General features: G+C 54.0%; 2 protein-coding genes across 7 annotated transcripts in view; one reads left to right on the top strand and one right to left on the bottom strand.

The window, feature by feature from the left end:
* Positions 1-232: 232 nt before the first annotated feature.
* Positions 233-2,757, top strand: Hyi (hydroxypyruvate isomerase (putative)). Its single transcript, XM_004647607.3, has 8 exons — positions 233-495; positions 575-686; positions 1,612-1,726; positions 1,870-1,948; positions 2,029-2,078; positions 2,178-2,247; positions 2,365-2,499; positions 2,598-2,757. The coding sequence occupies exons 1-8, from the start codon at positions 297-299 to the stop codon at positions 2,669-2,671; spliced, it is 834 nt and encodes a 277-aa protein (XP_004647664.1). The 5' UTR covers positions 233-296; the 3' UTR covers positions 2,672-2,757.
* Szt2 (SZT2, KICSTOR complex subunit) overlaps positions 2,748-12,703 on the bottom strand; it is a 52,046-nt gene continuing 42,090 nt past the window's right edge. For 5 of the 6 annotated variants that reach the window (XM_023707876.1, XM_023707877.1, XM_023707878.1 and 2 more), the window contains 11 exons: positions 12,418-12,617; positions 9,720-9,810; positions 9,472-9,552; positions 9,316-9,390; positions 6,505-6,718; positions 6,001-6,154; positions 5,730-5,852; positions 5,222-5,627; positions 4,992-5,108; positions 3,723-3,791; positions 2,748-3,572 (listed from right to left, as the gene is read on the bottom strand). In XM_023707876.1, the coding sequence (XP_023563644.1) occupies positions 3,429-3,572; positions 3,723-3,791; positions 4,992-5,108; positions 5,222-5,627; positions 5,730-5,852; positions 6,001-6,154; positions 6,505-6,718; positions 9,316-9,390; positions 9,472-9,552; positions 9,720-9,810; positions 12,418-12,617 (1,674 nt within the window). In that variant the 3' untranslated portion in view covers positions 2,748-3,428. Of the gene's footprint in view, positions 3,573-3,722; positions 3,792-4,991; positions 5,109-5,221; positions 5,628-5,729; positions 5,853-6,000; positions 6,155-6,504; positions 6,719-9,315; positions 9,391-9,471; positions 9,553-9,719; positions 9,811-12,417; positions 12,618-12,703 lie in introns of those variants that run through there. The other variant, XM_023707881.1, reaches the window with a different exon arrangement.

Raw genomic sequence — 12,703 nt, 5'->3', positions numbered from 1 at the left:
CTCTGCCACCGAACGACATGCCCTGGCCTTGAGAGCTGTACAACTCCGGGAGACGCTAAGCACTGCAGCCTACTTTTGTTCATTCCGGCCGGGCCTAGGCGGCTGCCTTCCCCACGGCGCAGCGCTGCTCCCCGCAGGGCTGGCTCCGCCCTCCCCTTCTCCCGCGGGAAAAAGGCCGTTTTCCGTCACCCATTGCTTTTCGGACCACAAAACCGTTCCCGTTTATTGGGAGGCCGGTGGCCCGGGGCCCCGCCCCTTCCGCCTTCTGGCCCTCCTGGACGCGGCTGGCGCACGCCATGGCTCCGCTTCGCTTCTCGGCCAACCTGTCCTGGCTGTTTCCCGAACTCCCCGGCCTCCCAGAGCGGTTGCGGGCCGCGGGCCGCGCGGGCTTCGAAGCCGCCGAGGTGGCCTGGCCATACGCGGAGCCGCCCGAGGCGTTGGTGCAGGCCGCGCGGGCCGCAGGGCTGCGGCTGGTGCTGATCAACACGCCGCCGGGTGCGCCGGGTCGGGCCGGGTCGGGCCGGGCTGGGGGCGCGGGCGCCCGAGCCGGGAATGAGGCCCGTTCTCTCTGCAGGAGACCAGGAGAAGGGGGAGATGGGGCTGGGGGCCGTTCCTGGGAGACAGGCGGCCTTCCGAGAGGGGCTGGAGAAGGCGGTGCTGTACGCCAAGACTCTGGGCTGCCCCAGGTATCGCACCGCGTCCCCAGTGCGCCGGCCAGAGGTCAGGAAGGGGGCGCCGGGCGGCTCGGAGGGCAGGCGCCTGCGCGAACTTGCCCTTGGCCTCTGCTTAGTCCAGTCTTGTAAATTGCCTTTTGTGTTTGATCTGTTATCCTGTTTGCCAAGCTTCTATGCTGACCCCATGCCGACAGCTCAGTCTGACTAGGAACCACGTAACAGCCTGTGACCCACTGGTTGATTACAACACTGCGTGAGTGGGTGTGACTGTGGACAGGCTCTGACCCTGCCCGAGATGGGCGAAAGCCGCTGCAGATGCTTGCGCTGAGTAGGGTGGGCATCAGCAAGGATGCCGAGGCACCTTGGGGTATTCGGCCAAGTTCCTGAGGCTGGAGCATGGCCTGTTGGGGTCGGGAGGGCCTGAATTCCTGGAATGTGGCCCTGCAAGATCAGGAGGTGATAGCTTCAGAGCAGGACAGGTTAAAAAAAAAGGAACAAATGTCAGATTCCGCAGATGTCAGGTATATTTGCTGAGAAGGGGCTCTTGTGTGGCCAGTGGTGGGGAGAAAAGAGAAGGGAAGAGGCTAAGAAACACAAGCAGAGGAAGCAGAGACAAGCAGCAAGGAATGCCCGAAGTCAAGGGCCAAAACATGTTTAAAATGAGTCAGGCATGCATATAGGCTGGAGGACCTGGGGACAGAGCACTTTAGGGCAGGCCCAGTAGTGGCCTGAGGTCCCTGAGCCAGGAGGATGGGTTAACTTAAGGTGCCTGGGAAGGGACCTGGCCTGGGCTGAACAGGAGTGTCTAGCCATTGGGATTCCCAGCAGCACTGCTCACATGGTACAGACCAAGGAGCTGGAGTCCCCTGGGGGCTGGCCGGGTCTGACACAGATGGCGAGGCAAGGGGGTGAGGCCTCCAGCTTCATCTTCCCATAGGATCCACCTGATGGCTGGCCGAGTACCCCAGGGAGCTGATGGAGCAGCAGTTAGGGGTGAGATGGAGACAGTTTTTCTGGAGAACCTGAGGCACGCTGCTGGGGTTTTGGCTCAGGTGAGACATGGACACATTTGTGTGTGTTGGGGGAGGGGTACAGCAGCGAGACAAAGCAGAAGGCCTGGTGAGGGTGCTGTGCAGTGACCAAAGAGGGACAAACCTGGGAGGAGCTTTGCTCATGGCATCCAACATGCTGCCAGGAGAACCTCGTGGGACTGCTGGAGCCCATTAACACGCGAGTCACTGACCCCTGTTACTTCTTGGACACGCCCCAGCAGGGTAGGCCCCCAGCCCTTTGTCCTGTCCCTGGGGCTCTAGTGCCCTCCTTGTCTCACAGCTGCTCCCTGGCTTTTCCCTAGCGGCAGCCATCCTGCAGAAGGTTGGAAGACCCAACCTCCAATTACAGATGGTGAGTGGAACAAAGGGGCACCTCTCAGGGCACCCGCTTTCTCTAAATCTGGGAAGAATGGTGGGGGCCCTGGAGGTGACTAGCATTTTCTTTCCCCAGGACATATTCCACTGGCAGATCATGGATGGAAACCTGACGGGAAACATCCAGGAGTTCTTGCCCATTGTTGGTGAGGGGGCTCCCTCATTTCTGGTCTGCTGTGCTTCCTTGTACATCCTTTAAGCTCCCACTGTCTCTCAGGCTTCAGCAGCAGCCCGATGCCATGTCTCCCCATATCTTTCCCCAGGGCATGTGCAGGTAGCACAGGTCCCAGGCCGAGGGGAGCCAGGGAGCCCCGGAGAGCTGTACTTCCCCTACCTCTTCCAGCTGCTGGAAGACCAAGGCTACCAAGGCTTTGTGGGCTGCGAGTATCGGCCTCAAGGTGAGGTTCCTGGTAAAGGGCTCTGGAGGGAAAGGCACTAGACAGGGGCTGTTTTTCTCTTTGTGGGTTGAGATGCCACTGCCTCCCTGCCCCTGCAGGAGACACAGTGGAGGGTCTGAGCTGGCTCCGTTCATACTGGGACAAGCGAGGCCACCCATCGGCTGGCCAGTGAGGTCCTGTACACCACCCACATGCCTCTCTGGGACAGAGACAGCATCTCCATCTCCTCTGAATTAAAGATGACTTGCTGAACACTTTCATAGGTGTATTTTGTAGGGGTAGGGGACACAGTGTCTAATGCTTCAGTGTCTGAGTTGCTTTCCTGCCATTGAGAAGGGACACATGCTCACGCTCCAGTCTTCTGGCTGGTGCCAGACTTGCTGTGGAGACAGAGACCTTTTGAGCCTTCCTCACCTACAGATGAGGAGCCAAGAGTCCATGAGTAAAGGCTTCATACTGGTCACACAAGCTTCCTGGGCAGAGCTGGGATTGAACCAAGGTTCTTATCTGAATGGGAATGTCCAGCGGCGATCTCCCAGTGGGAATGAAGACTAGAGGGTTAAGGGGGCACATGGCTGACAGGGACCAAAGACTGGAAGGCAGGACTCAGCATCTGAGGGGCAAGTGCCTGCCACCTGATGTGAAGAACCCCCAGGATGTCACCAGGGGACAGGAAGGAGTCACCCCCTGCAAGGGCTGAGGAGCCTAAGCAGGAATGGGCTCCTCGGAGCTGACTCAAACCTCTGGAGTCCTGGGCTGCTCAGTGTCTGGGAGGGCAGTTCTTGCTGTCAGGCTGTGGTAGCATGACCCCAGACAGTCACAGAGCCTTTGGTGTCACCATGCAGAAGCATATGAGGCCCAGGTCAGTCATGCCCCAAGTGGACGACTTACAGATCCATGAGTTAACGCAGAGTCACTGGTTTGCTTCCTCAGAGGAGGCGTGTCCAGAGGGTGAAACAAGCTGTGTTGATGACGGACTCTAAATGGTGGTAGGTAGAGACCAGCTGTGCAGGGGGGCTCTCGCTATCCTGAGGCTGCACAGGAAAGGGCTCTCGGAAAACCACTGTCAAAGACTGTGGGAACATGGGGTGCAGAGGTCAGAAGAGGCCAAAGCTGGAACAGGAAGCAGGGCTCAAGAGTGGGCACCCTGACCCAGCGGGCTCTGACATAGAGACATGGGTTACACCCTCCCACTAAGCTCAGACAAAAGTTCCCATTCTTACTGTTTTTCCCAAATGGGAGTCCAGAAACACTAGCACAAAACAATCTGTGAACTTCTGATTCAGTACCACCTGTAAGGACACGAAACAAGCGTGTTGTCAGTCTCACCTGGGGTAGCACAGCCCTTCCTGTAGGGGAGCTGGCAGCGAAGTCAAGCAACGGCCTTGGTTCACCACATGCCAGGTCACTTAGGCCTGTGTCTCCATTTCTGCTGGCTTGCCAGTCAGCCTACCCTGAGCCAGCTAACAAAGGGAGATTTGCCACCTTCGGCACAGCTCCCGAGATCCCTGAACTGGCCTTGATATGTGGCGCTGGCATTCTCCCAAGGCTTCAGCACCTGTTCACACGGCTGTTGCCCCATCTTTCCTGAGCCCCAAGTGACACTCCCATAACTAGGCAGTGAAGGTGCCTTGGGCTTTACACTATTTGTCCCAAGCTGAACTCTTCTGAGACCCACCCCTGCTGGCATGCTCGTGGTGCAGGAAGGAGTACCCCAACTACCCATACTGCTGCAACCCGGTCCTAACACACCCCAGCTCTCTGGATGGTCCTGTATATACGGGAAACCAATCTTCCCCACAAGCACTGTGCTGCCCAGCCCTTGCAGGCTCCCACTCCTACTCTCATTTGTAGTCTTGTCTTGTGCGCTTCCTCTCCTGAGGCACAGCTCTCACTGGGCCCATCTCATCAGTCCCTGATTCTCTTCCACCACCGGAGTTCTTTTTACCTATACCTTATGGCTGTGTTTTATAACTTCAATGTGCGCATGGATCACCTGGGGATGTTGCTGATCTGTAGAATCTAGTGTAGGGCAGGGCCTGAGTGTCTGCCTCTTAGCAAGTTCCCAAGTAACACTTCTGGCCTGACCATCACACTGAGTAACTAGGCATTAAAGCCCAGAGCTCCCTTCTGGGACTCCAGCCTCTGACCACCCAATGATGAGATTCCAGAGCTTGGTCCCCAGGATCTCAAGCCAAAGTGTGTGTTCTTGGGGAGCCTGAGTGCAACACTCTGAATTCTCAGCAGATCACTGCTGGGGCAACACTCTGTCTGAATTCTCAGCAGATCACTGCTGGGGCAACACTCTGAATTCTCAGCAGATCACTGCTGGGGCATGGGGCTTGGTGCTCAAAGGTTTACCACGTGTCTGTGTAGTCCCATTCCATTTAGGTGCACAGCTTGTTTGGTCAAGCTGGGGCACCTAGAGGGGACAACTGCCATCTCTGATGAAGCTTTCTGCTTTTCCCCTTTTAGAGGTTGGGGGAACTTACCAAATACTGAGTTCCCAAGTCTGGGCTTTGGAAATGGCGGCAGCTCTGGGGAAAGCGGCTTAGGAGAACCTTGATCAGGCTCTGGTACCAGGAAACGGTCATAGACAGGAAGCAGTCCTGGGAGATGGCCAGAGGTCTGAATCTGTTGTGCCCGAGTTAGCTCACCCCCAACGCTACCTGTGGAATCCCGGCACCCATTCAGGCCCATTCTGGAGCCTAGGGTTCCTTACCAGCTGGGGGTCTATGTCCCCAATGGACTTAGCGTGGACTGCCTCAAGGAGCTCCTCTAGCTCTGCCAGGGCCAGGCGCCCCCCTAGCCTCAGTCGGTCAGGCCCTGGTGGCTCCAACAAGAAGAGGCGCTTCCAGAGGGTGTCCCGACGGCAGTGCCCACCAGCTAGCCGGACCAGCTGAGCCAGTCGTGCCCGAGCCATGCCCACCTCTGCTGCTAGTGGTGGGAACAGGGGAGCTGGGCCAGGGGGTGGCAGGATACTGGAGGCCTCCCCAGGGCTACCAACCAAGCTCCCAGGAGCCTCAGGCTCAGGGGGTAGTCTGGGTGGCTTTCGGAACCTGCGCATATCAGCGGTGAGCCTGGGAAAGAGCTCTCGTTGGCTAGTAAGCACCACGAAGAACTGCAGCCTGCGAGAGGAGGACAGGAGTGTGGGCACCACAGCAGCAGACACAGGGTGAGAGTTGGGGAGGACTGCAAACCAGTACGTTCAGGGTGGAAATTCTGCTGACCGTAGAACATGCCGCTCTGCTTCTCCTTGCTCCTCAAAGGGTACAGCACAGTGACAGACAAGTAGAGACACATCAAAATCATCCTGATGGCGAAGACCCTCTGAGTCCAGGTAGGAGCCAGAACTGTGCAGCAGGGGTTGGGGAAACTTCAGTGCTGAGGTTTTAATGAAATCAATGCCACTGCTTCTGCCCTAGAAAACAAGTCTCCCTACCATAAGCTTGACCCCATCTCAGCCCCACCAGTGTCTATGGGACACTCTTCCAGCCTTACCTGTGCCATGCTGAGACCAGAGCATATTCATTATGTTCCGGGCCCCCAGGGCGGGCCATTCGCAATGGCTTCATGTGGTAAGAGCTGGCATGGTCAGCCACATAGTTGTACAGCTGGTGGGCAGCAATGAGTGGTGTGGGGAGCTCTAGTGTCCCTAGGGAGCAAGGTAAAGGAAACAGTAGGTCCTAAGTGTGCGGCAGGCACCCTCGTGGGGGCTGGGAGTCAGTAAGGCTCTGACTGGCAGTGACTCAGCTCTCTTGGGGAGCTCCTCAGGGAGGATATGGAGATGGAGGAAGTGGCTGAGAGCAGAGGGCAGGGACACACGGCATAAAGTCCTCACCCTACATAAAGCAGGCCGTGAAGAACTGAAGACTGTCACAGAAAAGCAGCACTGAGACAAGGTATGAGTAGTACTTGCTGGGGAGGTGCTCCCACCAGTCCTGGCCAAGAGGCACCTTGTGGCCAGTTCTTTTCAGACCCATTAGTTTGTCCTTGAGCACTGACCTTGGTAAATGTGATTGCGGCCAAAGTGCGGTCCGTCAGGGTGGTGGGCCAGGAAGTGCCGTAGGAAGGTGGTAAGGTGGTAGCCATGCCGCAGGACCAGGTGGGAGCCCAGCACGTGCTGGTGCACGAGGCGCAGGTGGAAGTCATAGCTGAAGGAGTGCACATGCATCAGATCCCGCACCTTGTCACACTCCTCTGTGAACAGCATGGACAGCTGGGAAGGGGCAGCAGGGTCAGTTAAGGGGCCATAGCACGGCTGCCAAATACATTTCCTTCCTTCCAGGGAAAGGAGAAACCCCACAGCTCCTCCCTGTTGCTGTGGGCCCAGTGAAGCCTTGTGGAGAGCTGCGAAGGACCACGCCTACAAGATGAAGCTGCCCCCCCCCCTCCCCCCGTGGGTGAGCGCTCTCTGTGCACAACAACTCCTTATATGGCCAGGGCTGCAGTCATGATTCGCTTCCGCATATGCTGGACCCATGGGCGATCCCCACGTGGTGCACTGGGATTGGGCTCGGGATCATATATAGGCCGAGGGCTCGAGGGAAGAGAGGTAGAAGAGCTTAAGAAACTTGCTGTAAGGGGCCTGAATAAACCGCTGAAGGAAGAGTTGTGTGTTGCGTCTTCCTTGCTGGCGAGGTCGTGCGCAACAAAGCCTGCCGGCACTGCTTCCAAGCAAAATTCTCCCCTCACCCTCATATCTTAATGCTGGGTTGAGCCCTTGGTTTATACAGGACAAGGATCATTTTGAGACACTAAGCCTCCTTTCTGCGTCTCAGACTCCACTCAAATCTAGCCTGTGTTTGCCAAAGTAACAAATGTCTTCTGAGCGAGTGCCTACCAGGTGCTACCAGTGACTGTTCTAGGTACTGCGGATGCCGCTTGAGTCTGGCCCGCATTTGCCAATATAACAGCTATCTGCGAGTGAGTGTCTCCCAGGTGCTACCAGTGACTGTTCTAGGTATTGCGGACACTGTGGGGAACAGAAAAGAACTCAAGCAAAGCTCTCCTTGGGAGCTTGTAGTTTAGTTGTGGAAGTTATTAGGATAAAGAAGAAAGTACAAAGTACACTAGAAGATGGTGCTCTGCTAAATCAGGCAGTGGTCAGGGGAGGTATAGCTACTATTTATTAGAAACCTTGCCCTGATTCTTCCCTTCTCTTCAGCTTTCTCTGCCCCTCAATCTACCTGCTCCTTCCAAACACATGTTATCTCTCCTCTATACACTGTGCCTGTGCCCTTCACCTGGAATACAGCTCTCCCCAAGTCAGGCCCAGCGGGCTCCCACTCATTCCTACAGATGCCTCCACACCCTGCTGGGGCAAGGCCAGTGGATCTCCTCTGACTGATGGGCTCGCTTGAACCACTGACTGAAGAAGGAAGAGGCAGAGACATGGAATGGTGCTTCTCTTGCTGGAAATCACCATTACTGACAACGTTAACAACTGGATGTGATGTGTGGTACTTAGTCCATCTGGCCACTCTGGGGTCACAGGGCTTGAGAGTCAGCAGGGTAAGAAGCAAATGACTGTGGGTGGTCAGGCTAGCTGGAGTCTTGAGTTAGGTCACAGTCATTCTGTGCTTCAGTTTCCTTGTCCACCAAGGAGATAATGTGCAGTTCCAAAGTTAAAGGCAGTGTGATACACTACTCATTACAAGGATGACGAGCCTCGGTATTACTGAGACTTCCAGTGACCAGTTGTGTGTTCTGGGACAAATGACTTTAGCTCTACAAATCTCATGGGTAGAGGAGTAAACTGTTTCTTTTCACTTAGTATACACACTAAATGCTTAATGAACAATGACAGTCGTGATACAATTTAGAAACCTGAGCTGGATTAGAGATTAGATGAGCAGGATCAGAACCCAGATGGATTGAGACCAGGGACCAGGAGGACGGAAAGAAGTCCAGGGGAGGAATGGGCAGGTCTTTGATTCCCATCCCACAGGAGTGTGAAGGGTACCTGCCCAACCCCTCTGAGCACCCTAGTCCACATAGGTTCCTGTACATTAAGTCTCCAGGCCTGCACAGATCATCTTGTACTTCATCTCCTGTGAGCAGGTGTGCACACTCGAGTGAAAGGCAACCATCTAGGCCTGGGTATGAGCTGCCCTGACAGACAGGAAAGAACACACGGGAGTCTGCTGGCTCTCCTAGGACTAATCAGAGCTGAATCTCCCTTGAACGCATCTGTGAGACAATGAGAAGGTCCAGGACGTTCCTGGCAACTGAGGAAAGGAACTCAGTATAGCATGGACTTCAGACCCCTGACCTCAGTCAAACCTCAGTTTACTCTGAGTGCTCCTGAGGGCCTGGGCTTCCTGGGGAGAGTCCCAGGATTGGCAGGGACATAAATAACAGCTAAGTGCCAGGGGCACACTTGCTGGGTCAGAATGGTGGTCTTCATCCTAAGTGTTAGTGACTGTACTGACAATGCCAAGCTGTCCCCAATTCTTGGTTAGGCCAGGACTCTGTGTGGCACTGATCTAAACAAATGTCACATTATCACTGTGCTCCAACATACTCACTGTCCAGCTATGAATGACCACTGTGTTAGCTACCGTCAGTGCCAGAAGGACCATGCGGCTGGACCAGCTAGCCTGCCTTCCGCTAGGTGCCATAGTGAACACGGTGCTGAAGTGTCCTGGGTCAGATGGGGGGATGGTGCAGTCACAGCACCAGCATGCAGAATAACCACTGCCCTAGCCAGGCACAGCACTGGAACAACCACAGGGCCACACTGCCCACAGCAGGCTGGGGTCATGGTATGTCTGAGCCTTTTATACCCAGTGTTCCTCTGTCCCCATCACGTACCTGAGAGTTGACAGCCTGCCCCATTGGGATTCGAGAACATTCCAAGGCAAACTGTTTGACACAGAAGTAACAGCCCTGAAGGAAGGGTGAGATGAGGTCAGGAGCGTGGGAGATGATGGCTCTGGTTCTTTCCACTCAGCGCTCCCCCCTGCTCACCTGGAAAGTCAGCTCCATGAGGATGATGCCCCCAGGCAGTGCCCGCTGCAGATGATAAGTGGTGACTGGAGAGCCAGTGCTCTGTAGAAAGCACAAAGGGGACAGTGTTGAACCAGAGGTCAGAAGTCACTTCAGTCCCTCACTCTAATGATGTCAGTTTGAGTCAATGACATCAGGGCTTTCAGTTAGGGTCAGTGACACCATGTCCAGGGCACCGCTGACTTCACTATTACAAGAGAATCAGTTACCTTGGGGCTCCCCTCAGTCTTGGCTTTAGGGCAGGAGAAGGAACCTCGACCCTCTGTTCCAAGGATAGCCATGGCCCGCAGCCGGCTGGTGCTGCAGAAAAGAGAGGCAGGACGGGATGAAGGGGTGTGACTATTTCACATGGAGTCATTTTGCAGGAGAGGAAAACAGGCACACAGAAAGGACTTGCTCAGGGGTCCATGCAGAGCAGGTGGTAAGGCCAGGCTAGGGGCAGGGCTCTATCTACAGCTGGGAAGGGGGATGTGCAGGCAGGGAGGTAGAGACTAGGGCTCTTTCTCTATTATTAGGCTGTGAGCAAGGAGTCAAGGAAGGTGAAAGGACAATGCATGTCTAAAATTTCATTTTGAGCACCAGGTATGGTGATGCATGCTTGTAATCCCAATGCTCTGCAGCTCAGGCAGGAGTGTTGTGAGTTTGATGCCAGGCTGAACTGCCTAACTTAACTGTCTTGGAAAAAAAAATCATTAGGAAAATTTGAGATGCTTAGTTAGGAACTATCCTTTGAGAGGAAAAGTGGTACCCTTTTGACTGAGTAATGACAGCTGCAGTGCTTCACAGGCCTGCTATTCTTTATTACTTAACTCAGGCGAAGACTTAAGAAGAGAAGGGCTGTGACCAAAGACGAAACAGAAAGGGTGAGTGGGTCCATTCATTACACCAAGGATCTATAAACTGCTAGGATGCATGCTGGGGGTAAAGGTCTTGGCAGAAGAAATGTTCTGCTTCACTCTCAAGAAAATCAGAATAAAACTTAAGGAGTGATAACTGATCATTAAAAATTGGTGATAAAAGAGGCCGGCCAAATAGCTCAGCAGATTAAAGCACCTGCAAGCAGGCGCAGGGGCTGAGGGTTCAATCTCCAGGCCTGCTGTGGTGGCCCCACCCCCGGGGTGCACTGAGATGGCAATTGGAACTGGCATGGTAGCACACGCCTGTAATTCCAGCTCTTGGGAGGCTGTAAACAGGCAGATCGCTATGAGTCCAATGCAGTAGTGAGACCCTGTAGACCCTTCTCTAAAGTAAAATAAATAAAAAATTGGTGATAAAGGAAAGCTTGACTTTAAATTTTGTTCTAGAAATAGTTTTCTAATACGAGTGTCTTTTTTTTTTTTAACTCTAGTGTCTCATAAAAAGAAATCTCAATTTTGAGGATGAACATAACTGAATAGAAAGTACAAACTATAGTCTGTCCTAGAAGCTCCTACCACCAGGCACTGGCTGTATGGGGTAGCAACTTAAGCAGATCTCCTGGGGACCATGGAGGGGCTCCTTTGGCTACTGGGAAATAGGAGCTGGGTGGAAAACCCCAGGAGATTAAGTAGGCTTTCTTTTCAGAATGTCCAAAAAAATGAGAGGGCCGGCCAGACAGCTCAGCAGACTAAAGCATCTACTTAGGTAGAGCACAGAGGCTGGGGTTTGATCCCTGGCCTGCTGTGCCAGCCCCGCCCCCAGGGGCGTGCTAAGATGGTGGTTGAGAAGGTGTGGTGGTGTGCGCCTGTGATACCAGCACTTGGGAGCCTGAAAGCAGGAGGATCACTACAAGTCTGATCTACATAGTGAGACCCTTGTAGATCCTGTACTAAATACCACCCCCTCCAAAAAAAAAAAAAGAAAAGAAAGAAAGAAAATGAGGAAGCCTGGGAAGTAGACAGCTGATTACTAAAAAGCACCAAGGAGTCAAAATTGGCCTTCTGGACCAAAGCAGAATCCTGAATAACGAAGAAGTACATTTTACACTTAAAAAGCATCTAACTAAAAACAGAGACTTGAGAAAATGCCTTGATAGCCTTATAGACCTGAAGACATGAAAGTGTGACAGGTCATTATGTTCACATAGCCACAGGGAAGGGGTGGGAACACAGACACGGGAGAGCCAGATGCTGAGGGGAACAGAGAGCAGGTGCCTCAAAAACAAGACTCAGATCTGACCTAGGTCAGGAAAGGTGGCTGCAGAGTTGTCACTGAACAGAGAGAAGGTGGAAGGTGGTGACAGAGAGCTACCTCCGTTCCAAGGCTCAGACCAGTCAGTACTGGCCAGGGAGTGAGCAAAAACAAGAACAGTCCCTGGTGGCTTGGTTCCACAGTACACGTTTGTAATCCCAGCTATTTGCAAGGCTAAGGCCAGAGAATCACAAGTTCAAGGACAATACAATCCCATGACAGCAAGCCTTTTAGAGCTTTCAATGACACAAACAGCCCACTGTGGCATGTATGCTATAGCTTTACCACCACTGGGCTAGGCAATTTAGCAACACCCTATCTCAAAAGAAAAAAAAAAGGCTGGGGATGTGTCTCAGCACACTCTAGGTGTAACCCCCAGTACTGCAAAAGCAACACAAAACCACACCGAACACACAATAGGCCATGCACAGTGGTGTAAGCAGGTGCAGTGAAGAGGGCCTTGGAGAGAAATGCACTGTCTTCCTTGAGCCGTAGTAAATCTCAGGAGAGCCAGGGGATGCACAGGACATGAATCAGTATAAGACTCATGTGCGGATAAACACAAGCACAAAACACAACCTCTGAGATGCACATGGCTCTGTGGAGGAGCTGCCCGAGACTTGAAGGACATGAACGAAAGGGTCCCAGTCCTCATGTATACATGCTGGCCCAGTGGGGCGAACATGTACAAGGCCCAGGCTGTCCAAGCAGGAGCAGTGTGAGGAGAGGAGAGCTCACCTGCGGGCAGGTGAGGGAGGCCGCAGTGGTACGAGAACAAAGCCTATGCTCTGGAGGTACTGCATGTACTGCTGCAGGAAGGCCACGCTTAGCTCCTTCAGCCAAGGCTCCTCACGCGCTCCAGGTGGAGGTACATCCAAAGGCTCGCAGCTTCCAGGGGTCTCTCGGCTTCCAGGCGCTGACTCAGGACGATGGCGCCGCTGTGGGATAGAAATTAAAAGGGGCCGGGGAGATGGCTCAGTGGAATAAGTGCTTCTCCGGCAAGTGCAAGGGCCTGAGTTCAATC

Source organism: Octodon degus, unplaced genomic scaffold (assembly GCF_000260255.1).
Source record: "Octodon degus isolate 3935 unplaced genomic scaffold, OctDeg1.0 scaffold00315, whole genome shotgun sequence".
NCBI lineage: Eukaryota > Metazoa > Chordata > Mammalia > Rodentia > Octodontidae > Octodon > Octodon degus.
This window is presented reverse-complemented; position numbering and strand designations above follow the sequence as displayed.

What these genes read in the sequence shown, in the direction of transcription:
- Hyi (XM_004647607.3), top strand. Translation starts at nt 297, where the DNA reads ATGGCTCCGCTTCGCTTCTCGGCCAACCTGTCCTGGCTGTTTCCCGAA. An exon ending in GCTGATCAACACGCCGCCGG is followed by an intron (nt 496 to 574) that starts GTGCGCCGGGTC and finishes TTCTCTCTGCAG; the next exon opens with GAGACCAGGAGAAGGGGGAG. An exon ending in CTGCGAGTATCGGCCTCAAG is followed by an intron (nt 2,500 to 2,597) that starts GTGAGGTTCCTG and finishes CTGCCCCTGCAG; the next exon opens with GAGACACAGTGGAGGGTCTG.